This window comes from Neovison vison, chromosome 14 (genome assembly GCF_020171115.1).
Source record: "Neovison vison isolate M4711 chromosome 14, ASM_NN_V1, whole genome shotgun sequence".
Classification (NCBI taxonomy): domain Eukaryota; kingdom Metazoa; phylum Chordata; class Mammalia; order Carnivora; family Mustelidae; genus Neogale; species Neogale vison.
Window position 1 is genome coordinate 27,136,712 of NC_058104.1, and position 23,252 is coordinate 27,159,963.

The 23,252-nt window shown below is 50.0% G+C and overlaps 1 protein-coding gene across 1 annotated transcript in view; it reads right to left on the reverse strand.

Moving 5' to 3' along the window:
* Positions 1 to 17,444: 17,444 nt before the first annotated feature.
* PARN (poly(A)-specific ribonuclease) overlaps positions 17,445 to 23,252 on the reverse strand; it is a 155,277-nt gene continuing 149,469 nt past the window's right edge. The window contains exon 24 of the mRNA XM_044234160.1: positions 17,445 to 18,524. Coding sequence (XP_044090095.1) covers positions 18,472 to 18,524 — 53 coding nt within the window. The 3' untranslated portion in view covers positions 17,445 to 18,471. The remainder of the gene's footprint in view (positions 18,525 to 23,252) is intronic.

The window sequence follows — 23,252 nt, forward strand, 5'->3', positions numbered from 1 at the left end:
AGAGCCTATCACAGCACTCACAAAAATGAACTCAAAATGGATTAAAGGTTTAACCATAAGAACAGAAACCACAAAGCTCCATAGAAGAAAACACAGGGAAAACGTTCCTTGACACTGGTCTTGGCAATGATTTTTAAGACAGGACCCCAGGGGTGCTTGTGTGGCTCAGTGGGTTAAAGCCTCTGCCTTCGGCTCAGGTCATGATTCCAGGGTCCTGGGATCGAGCCCCACATCGGGCTCTCTGCTCAGCAGGGAGCCTGCTTCCTCCTCTCTCTCCCAGCCTGCCTCTCTGACTAGTTGGAATCTCTATCAAATAAATAAATAAAATCTTAAAAAAAAAAAAAAAACATGACCCTAAAGGCACAAGGAAGAAAATCAAAAATTACTGAGTGGGACTACATCAGACTAAAAACCTGCACAGTAGAGCACTAAACAAAATGAAAAGGCAACCTATGGATGGGAGAAGATATTTGCGAATGACACATGTGAGGAGTGGTCATTATCCAAAATATATAAAGAGCTCCCATGACTCACTAAAACACAATCTGAGGTTAAAAATGGGCAGAGGGGCACCTGGGAGGCTCAGTCAGTTCAGCGTCTGCCTTTGGCTCGGGTCATGATCCTGGGGTCCTGGGATGGAGTGCCGCATTGGGCTCGCTGCTCCGTGGGAAGTCTACTTGTCTCCCTCCCTCTGCTCATTCTCCCACCTTGTGCCCTCTCTCTCTCTCTCTCTCAAATAAATAAATATTAAAAGATAAAGATGGGCAGAGGAACTGAATAAACATTTTTCCACAGAAGACCTACAAATGGCCATGAAAAATGGTCCATGAAAAGATGCTCGACATCACTGGGGCGCCTGGGTGGCTCAGTGGGTTAAAGCCTCTGCCTTTGGCTCAGGTCATGATCTCAGGGTCCTGCAATCGAGCCCCGCATCGGGCTCCCTGCTCGGCGGGGAGCCTGCTTCCTCCCTCTCTCTCTCTCTGCCTACTTGTGATCTCTGTCTGTCAAATAAATAAATAAAATCTTAAAAAAAAAAAGATGCTCGACATCACTGATCGTCATGGAAATGCAGATCAAAACCACAATGAGATATCAGATCACCTCGCACCTGTCAGAATGTCTCCCATCACAGAAGACAAGAGATAACAAGCGGTGGCAAGGACGTAGAGAAAAGGAAACTCCTGCACGCTGTGGGTGGGATTGTACGTCGGGGGGAGGAGGGGCAGCACGGAAAATAACATGCAGGTTCCTCAAAAAATTAAAAATAAAGTTACCATAGGATCCAGCAATTTCATCTCTGGATATTTACTCATGGGAAGTGAAACGGGGTATTGAAGACATGTTTGCACTCCTGTGCTCCCTGCAGCTCTCTGCACAGGAGCCCAGACAGGGACACAAAGTGTCTGTCAACAGGTGAACAGCTACAGAAGACATGGTCTATGTCCACAGGACAGAATATTATTCAGCCATGAGAAAAGGCAATCCTGCTCTTTGCAACAACATAGATGAACCCTGAGGGCAGGATGCTAACTGAGACAACGAACTCACAGAAACAGAGTCGAATGGTGCAGAGTAGGGGCTGGGGGTCGGGGAACGGGGGAGATGTCAAAGGCTACGCTTCCGATTATAAGAGGAACATGTTCTGGAGATGCAATGTACCACATGGTGATTATAATCAGTAACACTGTATTACATACTTAAAGTTGCTAAGAAAGTAGATCTTAAATGCTCTCAGTACAAAAAACAAAAGGTGACGTGTGACGCGATGGGGCGCCCTGCAGGTGGTCGAGAAGCCATGGGGGCCATCATTTTGCAACCTGTATGGGTATCAAATCAACACACGGCCCACCTCAAGCTTCTACCATGTTCTGTGTCAATTCCATTTCAACAAAGTTGGAGCATTTCTCAAATAAAAAAGTTTTTTTTTTTTAAAAAAAAGGACTGTGACATTTAAGAAGCGCACGTTGGTGGAGTGAAATGCCTTCATTTCATAAGTAATGTTGGCGGATCCCAGTGAGGAGGCTGCTGGCTACTCCGTGCCCGGCCTCTGGACCCTTCCATCTGCCTGTTCTGAGCGAGGAGTCAGCTATTAAACACACGCACAAAGCACTTAGAACAATCCCTGCCTCACAGCACAGCCGCATAAATGTCTGTCTTTATCGTCAGTGTTATGATTCTGTCTAGCACTTTGCAAGCCTCAGGTGAGAAGTCCTAGTTTTGGTAAAACATCAGCGCTTTCTCCTGGGACAAACATCTCTTAGAGTGCTGAACATTAGACAGAAAAAGAAACCCAAGTCTTCTTCTAGATGTTTAAGGAGGAGAATGTAAAGATGCCTTGGTAAGTCCCTGAAATGTCCCCCCACTAACCTCCCTCCTTGGGCCACGGACTGAAAGGACGCACGGCCTCCCCCTGCCCCACACTCCCTTGCTGTGTGCCGCTGCTTTTAGAAACCACATTCGGTGGCTACCCACTTCCTCCTGCAGTCCGCAAGCTGGTGCTTCCCTTAGAAACCGCTTCGGGCCCTCTAGCTTCACGTGGCCCATGCTGGGACCCACGCTGGTGAGTCATCACTTTCTCTCCCCACCAGATCCCCGGTCCAGCCCCAAGACAGCCACCCGCCCAGATCCCTGCTACCTTGCATTAAGGCGGACTCCCAGGATGAAACCTAAGAGAGAAGAATATTCCAGCTTCACTGCAAACACATGACCACCCACGACACTGAGAGATGGGCAGGTGCAGAGCGTGGGCTGAGGGGATCCTGGCTGAGAGAAGGAAACTGTCCCCAGTGAATCCTGGTAATCGTGGGGTCGCCCCGAAAGGGGCACACTTCGACCGATGACTTTCACATGTGCAGCTAAGTTAGCTCTGGGGGTTCAAGGCCACCCCCTGAGGTCTGAAAAGGGGAGGGCTAGGAAGTTGTCACCAGCTAAGTGCGGATGCCAGGGTCACAGGAACGCAAGGAAATGTTGCCGACGGACGACACAAGATCCCCATCGTTAGCCAGCAGCCAACTCACTTTGTCTTTTGAGTATATCCAGTTCCTAATAGAGAATACAGTGGCGGAGCGCGGTGTGAAGGGAAACAACCCCAAAGTACCAGTGTGCAACTCTGTCACTAAGCCGAAGAACAATTAATTACTCATCGGGAAGACTCAAGCGAGACACATCTCCAGCTCGCGACTGCTTAATCAATGCTCCTGCTCTTTATCGGAGCGAAAGCGTTAATTTCCTCCTGAACACTCCTCTCCCACCCAAAGCCCCCCATGCACATGCGTGTGCACCCCCCACCCCGTCCTCTCCCCACACCCCGCCCTGCACTCATTCACACACAGTGCTTTCTGCTCAGTCCGCTCTGTCTTCCAAGAAGAGAGGGTGTTAAAACACCCCATGCGTCATTTTTTGGTGACAACTTCCTAAACTCAAGAGTGCTTGGTCTCCGCATGCTTAATCTCCCCGGTGCATGTTGAACTTCTCGAATTAGGTGCCCGCGGAGACTGCAGCGGCAAGCCTCTGCCCATACAGCGCTCACGTTGGTCGAGTCCCTCTGTGTTTGATAGGCAAGCACCTGGTAAGCTTTTGCAACGTCACGCTCAAAACGTATTTAAGTCAATTTCTTAAAATTTAAGAAATTTAAGAAATTTAAGAAATTTAAACTTAAGAAATTTAAGAAAATTTAAGAAAATGTGAACACAGCATTAACTATGAATGGTGCCCCATATATGCACCCATCTCCCCCATCCTAGTGATTGGAAAGAGATCAGTGCTTTTATGACATTCAAAGGACTGGTAAAGAAGATTTTTAATAATACAGCTGAGCCTTCTGTGCATATTTTATTAAGTTCTTGTACACCCTGGTTCACTAGTAAAAATAACGAGCGAGAATATTTGGCATATTTTATCTTCCATTATTATGGAAGGAGATTAAGAAAAAAAGTCTCCGGGGGGGGGGTTCCTGGGTGGCTCCGTGGGTTAAGCCTCTGCTTTCAGCTCAGGTCATGGTCTCAGGGTCCTGAGTTCGAGCCCCACATCGCACTCTCTGCTCAGTGGGGCGCTTGCTTCCCCTCCTCTCTTTGCCTGCCTCTCTGCCTACTTGTGATCTCTGTCAAATAAATAAATAAAATATTTTTTTAAAAAGTCTCGGGATTTGTCCCTTTTCCCTCCCTCCATCTCTCTCTCTCTCGAAAGGCCTTGGTCATTGTGAACCCATTGTGAAAAACGGAGATTTCATCTTATGTGAAATCATTTGAGAGCGCCCCTTCTTCCACAGTGGGAAAAAAAAAATCCTTACATCCTGGGGCTTATAATTTAAGAGGGGATACTCAATTTTTGCCCTAGGCAGGTGCACACATTACCATGGGACTCGGGGTGGCACTCTCTAGATTTTTCTCCCAGTTACACCCACAGGCGCTGTAAGGACTTTAGGTCTGTCTAGACAGACAAGAGGAAAGGTCCCCCAGAGCCCAAAGGAAAACCAGGAAGAAATAGGACGACGCTCATTCACTCAAAAACCACCTCACATTCCATAAACCTGACCTCTGTCCTCTTGGAGAGAGAAAATTGGGTTGACCTAGTGCATTTTTTTTTTTCTAAATCGGAAACTCTATAAATGCTCCATATCCTGGGCTCTGCCCCAGCTGTAGCAGTGCAGAAAAATGGGAGAGCAGAAAGCTGGGATATCACTCTAGGGGGGTTCACGCTATAAAAGAGGGGAACTGGATTATGCCCCTTTCCCTCCGAAATCTTAGCACTTTGTGAGCCCACCAGCTGGCTTGGGGACCTTTGGTTTTGCGGGCGTCATCATGCTACTGGCTGGATGTGGTGGAACTGGTGGGGGGCTGAACTGTGAGGGGAGAGGGAGCCAGGGAAAGTCACATAATAGACACAGCACAACACTAGACTCTAGATGGCGGCCCCTCACTGATCATGTCTCCTTCGGTACTTCCTCGGTGCTGGGTGACTGTAGACTTATACCTCATTTCGTCCTCACTACAGTCCTGCGAGGTAGGCACAGGTGGCAGTGACTACTGATTCTTCGAACTCCATCTCCCCTTCCTTCGGACTCCTGGAACCCCGGGAACATGTCTACTTGGGGAACTGTATGAGTTGGCTATTGCCGTGTAACAAATAAGTCCAAAACTTAGCATTGAAAACTACATTTTGTGTTTGTGGGTCAGTTCTGTGGGCTCTCTAGATGAGGTAGCTCAAGAAGTTGCAGTCAAGGTGTCCACCAGGGCTGTAGTCATCTAAAGGTCTGAACAGGAGGATGTTCTTCCAAGCTCACTCATGAGACTGGTGGATTGAAGGCCTCTGGATCCTGCAACCTGTTGGCCAAAAGCATTGGTTCCTTGCCACGTGGGCCTCTCCATAGGACAGCTCACATGGCAGCTGGATTTCCTCAGCGCAAGAGAGGGCATCCAAGGCAGAAGCCACCATCTTTTTGTAACCTAATCTCAGAAGTGACCTCCCATCACTTTGGCCAGAGTCTACTGATGAGAAGGAAGTTACAAGGTCTAGCTCAAACCCAAAGGAAGAGGATCATACAAGGAAGTGAACACCAGGAGGCAGGGATGATTGGGGCCATTTTTATTTATATTTTAATTTATTTAGTTAGTTAGGAGGCTCCACGCCCATTGTGGAGCCCAACACAGGGCTTGAGCCCACCACCCTGAGAGCAAGACCTGAGCTGAAATCAGGAGTCTGACATTTAACCAATTAACCCCCCAGGGGACCAGAAAGTGGAAGTTTTATGGTGGACGTCTGGCGTGGCTTCTAAAAAGGTGAGTCAGGATGTTATTTCCTCTTTCTTACAGACTGGAATGTAATGGCGGGAGCTCTGGCAGCCACCTTAGACCATGAGTTGACCTTTGCAATGGAAGCTAGCACAGAGAGACTGAAGGCGTCCAGGTCCATGATTTCACAGACCCATTCTACAGGCCTTGCCTGCCTGACTTGGATGTCTTTTTTGTCAGTTTGTTTGTTTTGTTTTTTGTATATATCCTTTTCCTCTTTTTTAAATAGGCTCCATGCCCAGTGTGGGGCTTGAACCCACGACCCCACAATCAAGAGTTAATGGCTCTACAAACTAAGCCAGCCAGGTGCCCCTATATCCTCATTCTTAATTGAATTTTTAAAAATCTGATTTGAGTTAAAATATGCATAACATAAAATTTCCCATCTTAGCTGTTTTTCAGTGTCTGGTGCAGTGGTACTAAATACATTCACGCCGTTAAGCAGCTATCACTACCATCCATCCCCAGGACCCTTCTCATCTTACAAATCTGAAACTCTGCACCCACTGCATACTAACTCCCCATTTACCCTCTCCCCAGCCCCTCACATGTCTTTTACATGAGTGTTCCAAACCACAGCATTCAGACCTCCGTTGTGCGCAACTGAACTGGTTTCCTACACTGAAGTATTATTATCCCCATTGTACAGAGCAGAAAACTGAGGTTCGTAGACACATAGAACTTACAAGGCCCAACGCAAGTAACTAGTGGAGCCTGGGCTTGACTTCTATTTTGTTTCATGCCAAAACATGTCATTTTCCCAATGCTTCTAGAGAGGCATTGGCAGAGGGAAATCATCTGAAGTTCTTGCCCCATCTTCTAGACAGTTTACACCACGTGAAGTCAAACAGAAGACAGGAGTGATGTATGATCACAGTCCCTTTGCTAGGTGGCAAGCGGGGGTGGCTGGTTTTATACGTCGTGTCCCCCGTCTCTCCTGTGGGGACACTCAGCAAGGAACACCATGGGTCGGGTTTGGTTGATGTTTCGGGAGATGTTCCCAATTTCAGAAAAAGCAATAGAGAAGGCCGGAAAGAGCAAGAAGTCTGACCAACAGATTGTCCGTGTTTAAAGCCCGTGCCCCAGGCTGCGGGCCCTGTGCAATAACGCCCTCTTGGCTCAGGGAAAGACAGACTCAAATGCTTGGAGGCACAAGGCCAAGTCTATTGGAGAAAATTCTCATCAGACCCCCACGAGAATCTGAGGGAAGGCTCTGGCTGACCAGGGGCATGCCTGAAGCAGGGAACTCCATTTCAAACCCCAGGACCTGCCAGACAAAGCAGCCTTGCGTCAACTCAGCATCTCCACGGCCTTTTCTTGGGTAAGAACTTTCTCCTCCATTCTTTTGCTCCCCCAGAACACTCACGCTGTTAATGAACCTTCCTGGATGGATGGCGAAGGAGGACTTGCCATCAGCCTATCAATGAGCTGTAGGTCGATGGGGGCTGCCCCAGGGGCTGAAAAGCCTTGACTTGCTCAAGCGAAGGCGCACCTGTTTTTACTCTTTGCAGAGTCCTCTGTGAGTCTGCACACCGGCAGGCTATTTTCACGAACTGTGGGGTCCTCGCTGTACCGAAATACTCCCCGTAGCGGTCAGGGCTCTCAAGGTGGCAAGGGACAGACACATAACTCTGTGTCTGAAGGGGGAGGGAAGGTGACTCAGTGATGGACCTCACTGGAAGGGAGAGGGTGGATCCCCGCATCAGGAGCAAATGGATCTAGAATCCCCATGACGCCGTCTATATTCACTCTCAAACTGGGCTGTCCTTCTCCACTACCGCAAATGGGATTTCCCTGGACACAGGGAAACAGTTGCAGCCAACTCCAATCACATTTTTCCGGCGCAGGGCCCCAGACAGGCAGGGGACTTGTCCCAGGAACGCCACTTCCAGGGAGCGATTGGCCCATCTCGGTGGCGGTGGAGGGGGGGGGCACTCTACCTGGCAGGCTGGCAGGGCCAGGGTTGTGTGCCCACCTCCTGAGCCCAGCTAGGAGGGAGGGGAGCTGTGAAAGGTGGGTCCTACCAGAAGTACAGGACAGTTCAAAGAAATGGGGTGCTTCCAGGAAAAAAAAAATAAAGCAACCTGTTTCTGGGTCAGTCTAACACTGCTAATCTGGGGAGGAAGGTTTGGCACGCTTGCAAGTGCCCTTCCCACCCCGACTGGCTGTAGATGGACCTCTCAACATGCCGCCACTCCTGAACCAGGCCGGGGGCTCACTCCTCCTACCCGCCTTTGTTTGCATGGGGGATTTTTTTTTTTTTTTAAGATTTTATTTATTTATTTGGCAGGCAGAGATCATAAGGAGGCAGAGAGGCAGGCAGAGAGAGAGGAGGAAGCAGGCTCCCCGGGGAGCAGAGAGCCTGATGTGGGGCTCCATCCCAGGACGCTGGGATCATGACCCGAGCAGAAGGCAGAGGCTTTAAAACCCACTGATCCCCCACCCCAGGTGCCTTCCCCCCCCCTTTTTTTTAAAGATTTTATGTATTCATTTGAGAGAGGGAGAGCACAAGCAGGGGGAAGGGCAGAGGGAGAGGGAGAAGCAAACTCCCTGCTGAGCATGGAGCCCTATGTGATGCAGGGCTCAATTCCAGGACCCCAGGATCATGACCTGAGCCAAAGGCAGACACTTAATGACGGAGCCACCCAGGCGCCACTGTCTGTGCGGGGATCTTAACCATCAGCTATGCAGTTCCCCGGGACAGATCCTGCCATTTTCCCTGCAGGCTGCCCCAACTACAGCTGGGCTTTGTCTGTTGGCAGAGAGGGACCCCCCCCCCTTCCATCCGGTCCCCACCTAAGCCTTCCAACAGCTCTCCTGTGCCCTCTGAAGATAGAGGAGCTGCTTGTAAGCTGCTAAGTCCAGATGACATGCAACCTTTCCTCTCCCTCCACTAACTCTAACACCAAGCCCCAGAGGCATATCCATGGTTCCTGGGCACGAGGAGAAAAGGGAGGAACGTGGAGACCCCATCCATCGCCTGTCGGCAGAAGGGGCAAGCAGGTCTGATTTGCCTGATGGATCCGGCTGAAGAGACATGGGGTCTACACTCATTTATGGTTTTTCCCCCCAAACTGCTTGGGCCAATAGGTAAAGTGCCCCTTTCCGGGGAGCCCTACTCCATCGTGACCCTGCGCGACTCGGCTGCTCACAGCCACCTCAGGTGGCCGGGAGTCGGGGGGGTGGGTGGCAGGAGGATGTTGAGGACCACCCAGACGGCGCTCAGGCTTGGCTTCCCCAAGGTAATGGGCAGCTGATTGACCCTGACTGTGGTCACTGCCGCTCCCTCACTCTCCTAAGACAGTGGCCTCTGTGCCTAAGAGAGGAGCTGATGAGCATGGAACACAGGGGCGGCGGCGGTAGGCTTCCAGGGTCAGGATGGACCTCAGGAGTCCATCCTACCTCATTTCCTTCTTTCGTGATCAGATCCTAACCCCGAGAGGCTGTAGGCTGGTGTTTTAAAGGAGCCTCGCTGAGTGGTCCTGCCTTTGATCCCTGCCAAGGTCTGCGTTTTTCCTCTAGCCTCACTCCCTCCTGCTGAACGCTCTACCCTATCTTCTTAGCCTTGTCACCTCCCCCACCCCCTGGGAGGCAAAGCCGAGAATGAACACAGCGAAGAGGAGCTGGTCCTGCAGACCCCGAGGCAGACGACAGCCCCATTGGGCGTCCAGGCGCTGACTTGAAACCTTCCGTGGATGGGCCCCATGTTGCCCCCTCCCGGAACCACGGGGGACAGTGAAACCGCAGCTCTGCCCAAGACTTCACTTTTCAATGGAGAGCTTTTCTCGCTTTCTGTCCTTGGTGCCGGCGGGGGCCAGAGGGAAGCGGAGGGAGAGGGGCCGAGCCTTCCCAAGTCCCCACTACGACCCCCTTCCTCTGTGGAGGGGCCTTCGCTTCCAGAATTGAGCCATTTCTCGGCCCATCGGTCTATTTTCTGCAGCAGGGCTGGCTGCCCCGTGCCAAGGCTTCTTACCACAAATAGAACCTCGGAAAGGGCTCGCTGGTTTCCTCTCACATTTCAGCCGGCTTCCGTGGCCCCAACAGGGACTATTTGGCGTCTCTTCTGTTTTGCTGTGACTGCAGGCACCTCTCGAGGCTGTCCGTGGGGATGCCTCCAGGGCAGCCTGGCTTCTCCGCTCTGGCCTCGGGCACATCCACTGCTGCTCCCCGGAAGCTGGCAGGAAGCAGCCAGAGCGCCAGCGTGGGTCCCCAGCTGTAGGCTAACTGCTCGGTCAGATGGTGAAGGACGAAGCACGAGTGTCTCCACTCGGTGTCCCTGTCCCCTCGGACCCCCGCCCTCCCAAGCGGGAGCCTCCAGCTCCCACCAGTCCTTGGAGATAGAATTGGAGAGCTCCTTGCGTGAAGTATCGTAGAACTCAAGTGATCTACCACCGAGACACCCGCCAGGGGCTGTCTGCCGTTGAGACACTCTAGAAGCCATCTCGCAAGAGGTAGTGGGACATAAACCATCACCCCACTAACCCGCTAGGGACCGTCAACCAGGCCAGAGCGACATGTGCCCCGGACCGGCTTTGCTGTGTCAAAGCACAATGCTAACCAGAAGCAGGGGAGAGCCACTTCTTGAGACACTCACTACAGAGCCTCAGAAGATTCCAGAACAAATGCAAACCCAATCATCTGAAAGGTTCCTTCTCTCAAGCCCTGGGGCCCTGGAGAGCTCAGTCTCTGGCTCACAGACTGGGTTCAAATTTTAGTTCTACCACTTACAAGCTGTGTGACCGTAGGCAGTTTAAGTGCACGAAGCCTTCCTTTTTCCCTCCCAGGGGAACAAAAGGGATAATAATAATAATAATAATAATACTGCACCTGGTACATAATAAACCTCTAAGTACTAATAACAAGTGCCTACAAGAGCCAGACCCTTAACGTGAGAGTAACGTTTTCCACATGGTTCAATTATGCACCTAAAGATGCAAACCAGCTAAAAGATGATGACTTCTAACATAAACAAGAGATGGAAGTGACCTTGCCCTTGGATAAGCTCCCAGCCCCCACTGATTTGGTTTATAAAGTGTGTGCATTTCCCTCACAGTTGACACAGCTTTCCCAAGATCCGTGGCTCCCAGACCTGAGCCGGCACCAGAAATAGCCAGAGGGCTTGTTTCCAGACAGCTGGGCCCCACCCCTGGAGTTTGTGACTCAGTAGGACTGGGGTGAGGTCCAAGAATTTGCATTTCTAACAAGTTCTCAGGTGATGCAGATGCCCCTGGGAACACTGAGCTTCAAAGACCAGGGACCAGGGCAGGGCGTGTCTTCCCGCTCTGGGCCCCCCCAGGGCTTTGTAAGTGGAATGCTTGGCTGGCACCCTAGGTGGGTGGGCGTTTTGGACACCACTGCATCCAATGTGGATGCCTTTGGTAGGATCCCCAAATGGAAATCGCTTTGTCCACACGTAGGCAGAGCCTTTATGATGCTTCTGCTCCCGGATGCTGTAATTTCCCTTCCAGGAAGCTGTCCCCTGAGAAGTTGTCTAAGATATGGACAAAGTCTTAGGATCACCGGTGGCTTTGAGGAAGAGGAGGTGACAGGTCTGTGTAGAAGTCTCTATTCCTGGAGCTGGGGATGGACAGAGGAGGGGTGAAAAGTGGGGATAATCTGGTTGCACCCCAGTGCCTTGACTCTGGGTGCATACAGGCCACGCATGGTGAGACGGCCACCCGGCATCCCTTGGCACGTGTACATCATTTCTTTCTCCTCCTTCCACGTGATGCCCATCATAAGGACATAAGCCAGGGTCAAGCCTCGGCTAGGCACATGGGCACTGAAATCAGACATCCTGGGGTTTAAATTCCAGCTCTGCCATGTCAGGGCAAGTTACCCAGCTGGCCTGGCCCTCGGTTTTATCTTCAGGGGAACATAAAGCACCTACCTACATGTCCAGACATCACGAAGCCCTTAGAAGAAAGGATGTTCCTCATACCCATGTCCCATTACTATTACAGAAAACCAGACTGGGGTAGGAAGAAAATTCACTATCAAAAAGCCAGAATGGAATCCTCGAGGAGGAGCTGACTTTGAAATGGAAAGTTCTGGAGAGCAGGGCTTATGTGTTTCCAAGGAGGAGACTCTTGGTTCTTCCCATGTAAGTGAATGATGGCAGCCAGATGGCCAAAGACCTGTTATCTGGGAGGGGTTGGCAGGGGTCCAGCCTGACCCACAGGAGACTGAAACTGAGCTGCCATCCTGGTCCTGGTGGGTAAGCTTGGGTCTGGGTGACCCCCCTGGGGCAGACCTGAGCCTCACAGTGGGCTGCCTCCCCTGTGTGGTTTCTCAAGCCCGGCTGCCCTTGGAAAGGCTTCCAAGTCTAAGTGGGAGGGAGCGGATGTTTAAGGTGGGGGTGGACAGCGAAGGCTCTGAGGCTCCATGAGGCGGGGAGCGCCTTAGTTCACTCCCCACTAAGAGCAGGTGCAGCTGGACCATGCAGAATGCTAGGGTTGGTAAAACCAAAACATTCCCAAGGAACCTCCATTTCCCCCATAGACATAGCCTTTGAACGCTGACACAGCCTAAGCTCCTGGGGCCAGAATCATTTGTCAAGGTGACTTGCAGGCATGGCGCCCCATTCTACAAATGGAGGACCAGCTGCCGGGGCCGATCAGCCCTTCCTGAGTCAAAGGAACAGTGCTGGGTTTCCAGATTCTTCAGGCTGAGAATAAGGGGCTCCTGTGTGTGCATGAGTCACACACACACACACATACACACACACACACACCGGCCAGGTTCTCTGGCTCCAAGCTTTCTGGTCTAGTATTTCCCTGTGTTTTCACTTAAAAGAAACAGGCAGGGAGGAGGTTCAATCTTCTGTCCTCTGAAACACAATTTAAAGCACCCCCCCCAAATGGGGGGAGCTATTTCTTTTAAATCATCCCTTCTTTTTTGACAGAAATGTCTTATCTAAACCATTTCTATCTTAAACGCCCCTCTCAGCTTTCCGGAATGTTCTCTGCAGGCACAGCCACACCGACCAGGTCCACTGTCCAGCCGAAAGGGAAGGCGCCAAGAGTCAAGCAACAGAAGACAGACTGAACCACTCTCATCAGGGACCAGATGACTCAGGAGGACAGGGTGGCCCACAGCCCCGGGGAAACATGGCCTGGCCTCCACATATCCTATTTCCCCTCCTCGACAAAATCAGACGCATCGATTTACCCCATGAATCATTGGGGAAAAAAAGATTTCACTTGAAGTCATGAAACTTAAGTTGTGAGATTAAAAAAAAAAAAAAATCATCCGAAAAGATGGCACTATTTTTAACACTCACTAGTTTCCTGGGTCAGGAGAGAGTGGCCCGGCCTCAGCAGGAATCAAGGGTCAGGGCATGTTCCCCTCCGCATCAAGGGAAGGGCACACGCAGAAAGGATGGGCCCCTCTCTGTGCTGCTGTTTGGCCAGAGTTAAGAGCTCCCTTTAAAAGTACACACACCAGGGACACCTGGGTGGCTCAGTGGGTTAAGCCCCTGCCTTAAGCTCAGGTCATGATCCCAGGGTCCTGGGATTGAGTCCCACACCGGGCTCGTCTTCCAGCAGGGAGCCTGCTTCTCTCTCTGTCTCTGCCTGCCACTCAGCCTGCTTGTGCTCTTTCTATGACAAATAAATAAATAAAATCTTAAAAAACAAAACAAAAACATACAAAAAAAGTACACACCCTGGGAAGCCTGAGTGGCTCAGTCAGTTAAGGGTCTGACGTCTGCTCAGGTCATGATCTCGGGGTCCCGGGATTGAGCCCTGTGTTGGGCTCAGTGGAGAAGCTGCTTGAGGATTCTCTCTCCCCGCTGCTCCTCCCCCCACTCTCCCTAAAATAAATAAGTAAATCTTATAAAAAATAAAAATAGAACAATAAAAGCACACACCCTAAGACCCACCCTTGCTATTAGGTCAACAGATTTTTGCGCCAAAGTCACCATTTGGAAAGGTCTTCACAAATGGTTCTGGTGTAATGGATATCCATGTGGATTAAAGGGACTTCGACTTCTGCCTCATGCCCTACAAGCAAAAATTAGGTCAACGTAGATCACAGACTGACTCATGAGCCCTGGAACTCTTAACACTTCTACAAGAAACATGAAAGATACCCTAGGATAACATAGGAGTTTCTTAGAAAGGACAGAGATACGGCACGGCATCCCTATGGACGGGTCTCAAGAAGGAAGGAAAAAAATGCACAAAATAGACTTTGTTAAAACTAAAATTCACAGGATGCCTGGGTGGCTCCGTCAGTTAAGGGTCTGCTTTCGGCTCAGGTCATGATCCCAGGGCCCTGGGATCAAGCCCCCCGTTGATGTGGGGGGGGGGGGTCCCTGCTCAGTGGGGAGTCTGCTTATCCCTCTGCCTGCTGTTCCCTCTGCTCGTGTTTTCTGACAAATAAATACAATCTTAAAAAAAAAAAAAGAAGAAAAGAAAACTAAATTCTGCCCTGTGAAAAATACTTTAAGAAAATAAACAAGTTTCTGGGAGGTTGGATCCTGAATGTTTTCTCAACACCAAAAAAAAAAAAAAAAAAAAAAAAAAAGTGATCCTGTGATGTGATGATCCTATTGGCTATCACTCTGGTGGTTATTTTGTTACAGTGTATGAGTTTATCAGGTTAACACACTGTACGTGTTAAACTTCCATCATGCTAAATGGCAACTGTAGCTCAATGAAGCCTAGAAGGAAAAGAAAAAAAGGCAGGTCACAGTGGGACTAAACATTTGCAAAGTCATTGTCAGACAAAGGTGTCTGAAAATATAATGAACATCCACAACTTAATAACAGAGACATAACCCAATAAAATGCAGGCAGGAGACATGAACAGGTAATTTACAGATGCGTACGTACAAATGGCCAATGAGCACATCATCATCCATCATCACAGAAATGCAAAGGGAAACTGCAGTGCGATACAGCGTACACCCACCAGGAGGGCTACAGACCTACGGCACCACTACTGGAACTCTCCTGTGTTGCTGGCGAGAGTGGAAACCATATGACCACTTTAGAAAGAGACCTGGGAGTTTCTAGCACGTCCCCAGCAGGTTTATTTACAGTAGCCCCATCCTGGGAACAGCCCAAGTGTCCACCAGCTGGGAGAATGGATAAACAGACTGTGGTTTATGCACACGGGGACACCAAAAAAAAAAAGAGAGAGAACTTCTGACACACACAAGCATGAGTGAGTCTCAAAAACATCGTGCTGAGAGAAAGAGTCCTCACCAGAGAGCATGCACTTCATGATTCTATTTCCATGAAGTTCTAGAACAGGTCAGACTCATGAAGTGAAAAACATCCATGATGGCTGGCCCCTGGAGGATGGCAGTGGTGTTGGGGTTGACTGCAAAGAGGCAGAAGAGAATATTCTGGGGGGTGATGGTTTTGTTCTGTACCTTGATAGTTCAGTTGCATTTGTCAGAACTTCTTAATTGGTACACTTAAGATTTAAGCATTTCACTATACATTTTATCGCCGTGGAGCACCATAGACAAATACATATTAAACTCCGGCTAACAGCATGCATGCTTAAGTAGGTGGTAAGGGAGGGCGCCCATGTTTACGACTCCCTTAGAAATACATCACAAGGGGCACTTGTGTGGTTCAGTGGGTTAAAGCCTCTGCCTTCGGCTCAGGTCATGATCCCAGGGTCCTGGGATGGAGCCCCGCATGGGGCTCTCTGCTCAGCAGGGAGCCTGCTTCACTTCCTCTCTCTCTGCCTGCCTCTCTGCCTACTTCTGATCTTTGTCTGTCAAATAAATAAATAAAATCTTAAAAAAAAAAAAAGGAAAAGAAATATATCACAAGCTAGGCTGAATTGACGAATGGAGAGATGGCTGATTAAGTAATGGTACAAATACACAAAATGGGGGCTATGCAATTGGGGGTGGGCTGGTAAATGGGTGTTCATTGTTCGCTGAACAATCCTTACAACTTCTCTGCATGTTTGAAACTTTTCACAATAAAATATTGGGGGGTGGTGGTGAATACGAAGTGGTAAGAAAGGACAGAGCATAGCACCCAGTCTCCACACCGGCTCTGAATCAGAGGACCACAGTATGATTTGCAGGGAAACACTGAGGTCCCCACTTCCAAGCCCACCTCCGGGTTTGGCTCAGTGTGTAAGGAACCTGCAGTCACAGCCCCATCCTCAACATAAGACCCTGGGCCTCCGTAGCAAAAAGCCGAAGCCCATCCTAGGGTTTTATGCCCAAAGAGGCATTCAGAGAGCCTGTGTGTGTGTGTGTGTGTGTGTGTGTGTGTGTAGCGGATTGACGGCCAACCCACTTCAACCGTTTTGAGTCATTTCATCCAGCTCGGAAGAAAATAGGGGTGTGGACGTGGATGAGGGGTCCCCCAGGTAATCAATTCTAAGCCCAATCCCATATGACTATGCCTGTATTCAGCTCCAGGTGATGGAGGATACAAATGGGGTTTCAGATCAAGAGCGTGATCTTCCACTGTAACTGTGATTTACTGGGCATGTGTGTATGCTGAGCATTTCACGTGATCTCATTTGGTCCTTGCACCCTCCTGTGGGGCAGGTTTACCATCCTGGTTTCATGACCGAGGTCATGGAGCCTCGGAGAGCATGCGTAATGTGTCTGAGAAGCCCCAGCTGGAGCTGGGATGCCAAGAAGCCTCTTTTCCAGAAAGCCCTCTTCCCCCTCCCTCTCCCCTCCCTGGACCAGGAGACACAGGTACAACCCGTATGTGTCTAAGACGCTTTTTTTTTTTTTTTTAAAGATTTATTTATCTGACAGACAGAGATCACAAGTAGGCAGAGAGGCAGGCAGAGAGAGAGGAGGAAGCAGGGTTCCTGCTGAGCAGAGAGCCCGATGTGGAGCTTGATCCCAGGACCCCAAGATCCAGATCTGAGCCGAAAGCAGAAGCTTTAACCCACTGAGCCACCCAGGTGCCCCTAAGATGCTTTCTGACCAGGGAGAATTGGGCTTTGGGGGACAAGGTAGCATTTCATTCCCTGAGGGCAAGAGGCTCTCCTACGGCGACCCTGCACCGTGCAGAAGGTGGTGGACCACCAGAGACTCTGCGTTTCCACGCCCATTACAGCCCACAGCGTGCTTTCCCTCTTGCTCGAGGTGTTAGGGTGTTGGACACCAGCTGTTTCTACCCGTAGGTTTCAGTGACTCAGCACCAGACCAGCAGCGCCCTGCAACCCTTGGCCTCCGTCTGTCTCCACCTCCCTGAGCACCACCCCACAGAGTCTCGGAGCAGGGACAGCTCAGGAAGGGGTGGGAGCTCGTTCCCGAAGGGTTTGGCTTTGCAACTCTGCCACAGACTGCTAGGTCAGGGGGAGGAGGGGAATTGTTCAGAGGCTCGAAGCTGGGAAAAGTGAGTGTCTCACTCATCTGAATAAGCAAGCCGCCACGGATCCCAAAGGGCTCCATTCCATCCACCATGACGGGACACGGACCCTCCTACGCGGTCATTTTCCACGGGGCTCAACCCCAGCCCCCCGCAGCTGACTCACTCATGAAGGTATAGGGTCAGAGGTTAAAAAAAAAGAAGAAACAAAAATTCATGAACATCAGGCTTCGTGACTTACCAGCGCTTTTTAGGGGTGATCTTTCGAGAGAAACATATCCGTGTAAAGATCAAATTCATCATTCACTTACAAAAACAAGAAAAAGAAAAAAAAAAACCAGAATCCTACGAAAATTCCTTTAATTTTCATCTTTTGGAAATACATATTTCATTTTTTATTTCCATGATACAAAAAATGTTCAGTATCTAACAATGATCTCTATAAAGCAGACCTACTGACAACAGATCCGTGAAATTCTGTCGCTGTTGGGATCGATGTCAATAGAGGAAGGGCTGGTATGCATCTTCTGTGGTTTCAAGCACACTCACACACACGCATATGTGCCACTTCATCCCCAGACACACACACACAGACCCAGACACACACAGACACAGACACACACAGAGGACGAGCAGGCTGAGATGCGGGGGAGGGAGCGCCGCACTACACGTAAAAACAGAAGATAACTTTTCGTATTCATACAGTCTGCCATGAGAAACTCACATCTTGGGGCAAAGGACTCTAAATAAATACGGCCCGAAGGCCAAGGCAGAGGTGACGCTCCCCTACAGGTGGACAGCGGGAGACTGTTTCCTTCTGGAAACAGTGGCTTGAGCGCTCCGTGTTTTCCGGCAGATGCAGGGGGAAGCAGGCAGACGCGAGTGGGCTCTCCATCCATCGGGAGACGAGATGAGCCGCCGGCCAGGGAGGCCGCTGCGTCCAAAGAGAGCCCCGTGGAGCGGGGAGGACTTCAACCCCAAACCCATGACCACAGCGCCCGAGCATGTTGGCGTTGTGCCTGGTTCACGGCCGGCGTTTCCTGCCCGGTGGATTCTGAAACACGCGAACGTTCACGGGGGGAAGGGCTTCACGCAAGCGACAAAGGATGGACGGGTGAATGTGCACATTCCTGACAGCCTACCATGGCGCTGAGCGGCAGCAGACACTTTACATTAAAAGGGAAGAGAAGAGACACGGCCACGAAAATAAAAACTGGGTTGGTTTGTTTGTTTTTTTTCCAGGACGCATACTTGGTTTCCAAGCCCTCCCATACCACGTTTTATTAAATTAAATACAGTATGGCTTCCGAATGTGCTGGCTGGTTTCGCCTCAGCCACGGCCCCAGCGGTGTGTTTCCCTCCGGCCTCGGTTACCACGTGTCGGGCACTTCGAAGAGCTTGGCCGGGCTGTCGGGGATGCCTCCTGGGGGCGGGAGGTGGACAAAACAAAACGCGGTGAGCACGGAGAAGACGGCAACCAGGGGACCGAGCGACCAGCGTGGAACAGAGTGCCAAGGCCAAGGGCCAGGCTGGGCAGAGCACGCCCACAGACGGACTCTGCCCACGGGTGGCAGGGCCCAGCAGGCCCCACGGAAATGTCCCAAGGAGGATCAGAGACATGTCTCCCTGCTTAAATGCCTCCGCTTACTTCCTGGGGGTTAAAAGGTGGATGTGCTCCTATGTGTAGGGAAGAGAGGTGGAAACATCCTGTACTGTCCCCTAGTCACCACACTGGGCACCCAGTTCATTTCACCTTTTTTTTTTTTTTTAAATTAAGAAAGTTCTATGCCTAATGTGGGGCTTGAACTCATGACCCCAAGATCAAGAGTCACATGCTCCACCGACTGTGCCATTCATGTGTCCCTCGGTTCGTTTAATTCTCATAAAAGCCCAGCGCAGTTTGGGGCACCTAGAGGGGTACAGTCGGTTAAGTGTCCAGCTCTTGGTTTCTGCTCAAGTTGTGATCTCAGGGTCGTGAGATCGAGTCCCACATCGGGCTCCGTGCTCAGCAGAGTCTGCCTCAGATTCTCTCTTCCTGTCCCCTGCCCCTCCCGCTTGTGTGTGCATGCACTCTCTCTCTCTCAAATTAATAAATTAATTAAAAGAAAAAAACCCGGCACAGTGGTATCACTACCTGCATTTTACCAATGCAAGAACAGGCTCAGAGAGGCCACATATGGTGACCAGTGTCACACAGCCAGCGCAAGGCTGAGCGGGAACAGGATCCTTCCACCGTATCCGGAGCCCTGCTGCATCCCGGGGCTCCAGGTTTCTCTGTGCTGGGTGCTCTGTACCAGCACCCAGAAGAGAAACCCAAGGGGCTGGCTTTTTCAGAGAAGCTGACCAGTGGGAGGGGCTGGCTTTTTCAGAGAAGCTGACCAGTGGGAGGGTTCAGAACCCCCCAAAGGGGCCCAAGAAGAAGCATGCAGCCATTTCAGAGTTCAGCAGCACCGGCTAAGTGTTGATGGGTCTCTTCGGTGACAACAGTTTCACCCAGAAGCTGGAAGCCCTTCTGCTCCGTTCACGCCATTCCCCGTATAAGCAGCGGCACAGTCGGGTCAGGGCCTGGACCAACCGTGTCCGGAGCTGAGCACAGGGGAATTAAGTCAGGGAAGAGAGTGGCCACGATGGAAAGCGTGACAGCCCAGGCGCTCCTGCACGGGTGGTGACGTGCATTACTTTTTACTTAAGCAGGGTTGGCCGGGAAAATCGGCAAAGCTAACCCCAGCTGCTCACACTCCAAGATTCCAAAAGGGGGGAGAGGGCTCGGCTGTTGCCTAAAATGGTAACTTTTAAAATTGGAGGAGGTGCAAGGTTCTGCAGAGGAGGAAATCACTCAGCCCAGAGTGGCCACCTCAATGGCAGGAATGTCTAAAGATAACTGGGTCTGAACACACGAAATAACATAGGATTTCAGCCAACACGAGAATTCCCATGGGTGATCACGGACAGAGACGAAGTCCAGACGGAGAGGATGAGGAGACTGGGGAAGGGACACTTGGGAGGCTTCTGTCCCGCGTCATACCGCTTTGTTGGCACTCCCAGCAAAGACTGAGATGGTTCTTGGGAAGTGAAGAGGGACACGAGATGCTCCCACGTGACAGACTCCCAGGATCCAGTTAGGTTATTAAAGAACAAAACACTAAGACACTCCCCTCTGCAGAGCGAGTAAATCCTGCAGATGGGCGGGGAAGAGACATCACAGGCCTGACCTTCTCAATCATACACATTCATACAATACCTGATTGCTGGGTGGGGGGAGAAACACCCATAAGGGCATCTTTATAATCTACATATCAGAGAAACACCACAGCAGCCAATTACCTGTTTTATAGGCTTTGCTTTGTCCTTTTTTTTTTTTTTAAAAAGATTTATTTATTTATTTGAGAGGAAGAGAGAAAGAGAGCATGACTGGAGGGGGAATTGGGGCAGAGGCAGAAGCAGACTCCCCACTGAGCACAGATGCCGGGCTCGATCCCAGGACCCCGGGATCATGACCTGAGCCAAAGGCAGATGCCCAACCAACTGAGCCACCCAGGCGCCCCACCAATTAGCCATTTTAAAGGTTAACAGCCACAATGCTGAGTGTGGGGAAGCGAAAGAGATTCAAACTAGCTGTGAGGGAACTCAAATGAACAAAAAAGCTAAGCGGCTGAGAGCAAGTGCATTGTCATACTTATGGCAGCACGTGCTGTCCGCTGGATGGGACGGTGTGCGGGCGTGGCGGCCCCCCAGCAGACGCACAGGAGGTGACTCGGTGAAGAGCGGGTGAGAAACAGCGGAATGTGCAGAAGCTTTGGATAAGCAAGCCAGGCTCGGCCATTTGACTGGCTGTATGGCTTTGAACAACGTTCCCTGGCTCATCTCTCAGCGGCGCCGAGTACTACTTCCTGTTGCACATGCCTGTGGCGGTACGGCCGAGTCCCTGGCACACGGCAAGTTTGTTGTAGATGTCAGGTCCCTTCCTGTTAGCAGTAAGGTGGCCCAACACTGAACACGGTTGTTCTCCAGGAAGCTGACAGTCTGCTATCAAGATGATCCTACTATTTGAAAGTTACTATTAAGAAAGTGAAAAGAAAAGCCGAGTCTGGAAGAATGTGCAAAACACCCAAAAGGATTTGTATCCAGAATATACAAAGAACTCTCAAAACTCACGGAGAAGAAAACAAACAATCTGATGAAAAAAATGGGCAAAAGATTCAAAAAGATGTTCCGCCAAAGAAGAGATTTGGATGAGAAATAATCACACAAAAGATGCTTAGCATCATTAGTCATTAGGGAAACTCAAGTCAAAGCCCTATGAGACACCACTACAGGCCCAATGGAATGGCTAAAAGTGACCACTGGTACCAACACTGGTAAAGGTGCAGAGCCACCGGAAGCCTCGCCGGCCAACAGTCAGAATGCACCGCAGTGCGGCCATCTTGGAAAACACTGAGCCCGTTTCTTAGAAGGGGAGACATGCACTTGCCATGTGACCCAGCAATTCCTCCACTCTTTGGTATTTACCCCAAAGAAACAAAAACTTAGTTCATACAAAAACCTGTTGGCACATGCTTACAGCAGCTTGATTCCTAGTTGCTAAAAAGTGGTAACAACCTAAATGCCAATGGCAAAATGGATAAAGAATGATACATCCATAAAACAGAACACTACTCAGCAGTAAGAAGGAACTGGTACTGAAATAGCAAAATGAATTCTCAAATGTATTAAGAAAGAAGCACATCAGTGGTTGCCAGGACCTAGGGGAGGGAGGAGGGATGGGGCATGAGAGAATCTTCTGGAATGATACAAATATTCTCTCTCAATCATAATGATGGTCATATGGCTGTACACATTTGCAAAAACTCATCAAATTGGGCACCCGAAAGCGACGACCTCCTGTAAGTAAACTATCTTAATAAAGCTGACCCTGCAAAAGATACTAGGAATGTTGCTTGAAGATCCAACAAAATTTTACTATAAAATACTATGCTGATAATAAAAATCTGACCAGGAGTTTTTTTTAAATGGAGAAAGAACAGGATACCAAACTGACTATGATGTATGATGTCCATGATGTATAAAAATGACAAGAAGACTAAAAACACTTGTTACTGGATTATCAGCCAACCACGGGGTTTGATTTTCTTCTGTTTTTCTGCATTTTATAGGTCTTCAAAGTGAGCATGTTATCTTTATTAACAAAACGACAAAAGAAAGTAAAAAGTGGTCAGTGAGAAAGGTGACCATTTGGGCTTCTTTACCCTCCTTCTGTCCAGAGCTGAAAGGGAGAGATTCTACAAGGGAAGACATTTCTGCCCTCAGGTGAATCCAGAACAGCATCTCAAACACTGGAAATCTGCCATTGTATCATTTTCTGGAGTGGAAATCTGTAGAAAGATCCTGGGGGGAGCTACACAGACGTATTCAATTGGGAGATGCTCCAGCAGGCCTGGTGAAGGGGCGGTTTCCCACACCAAGAAGGCAGAGCTTCCCGGGGTGGAGGGCTGCCGGGGGAACAAGGACTGAGCAGCAGACTGGCCCACCACACAGCACAGAGGCCACACGGAGGCTGTCAGCCACATTTTAATTGAGGGCTTCGAAAGTTCCTTGGCTACACTTCCTGAGCCTGGATGGTCAGCAACTGCACACCACCGCTCAGGTCCTGAATTTTCATACTGTAACCTTAAGGATGGAAGCTTAAAAAGTTCAATGGATTACTCAAGACTCCAATGATACTCCTGGTTCTAGGCAAATATTTTAAGGTCTGCTGTGTTGTGTTTTCAGTGGAAGAAGGAAAAGACTTGTAGCAGCCTCTCTAGGACATGGCACAAAAAATCACCAGGAATCGTTGGCATCTTGGGCACTTTTCTGCCAAAGCTAACAGGGCATGAGGGAACTCTGGCTACTGGACCGTCTGACGATATTTTGAGATTGGGCAGTCTGGTCAGCGACAGGACACTGAAACACAATTCACTCATCAGCAAGAACGAGTGTGCTATGGACACCCATCCAATAAACCCTGTCTGGGGAACATCACCTAGGGGTACCTCAGTGCAGCCCGAATAGCACACAGAACTCTGGTTCTTTACCTACAAGCAGAGAATGTACCTTGAATTCCCCCGAGGAAAATTAGATAGCGCCACCAATTTAGCTAATCCTACTAAAT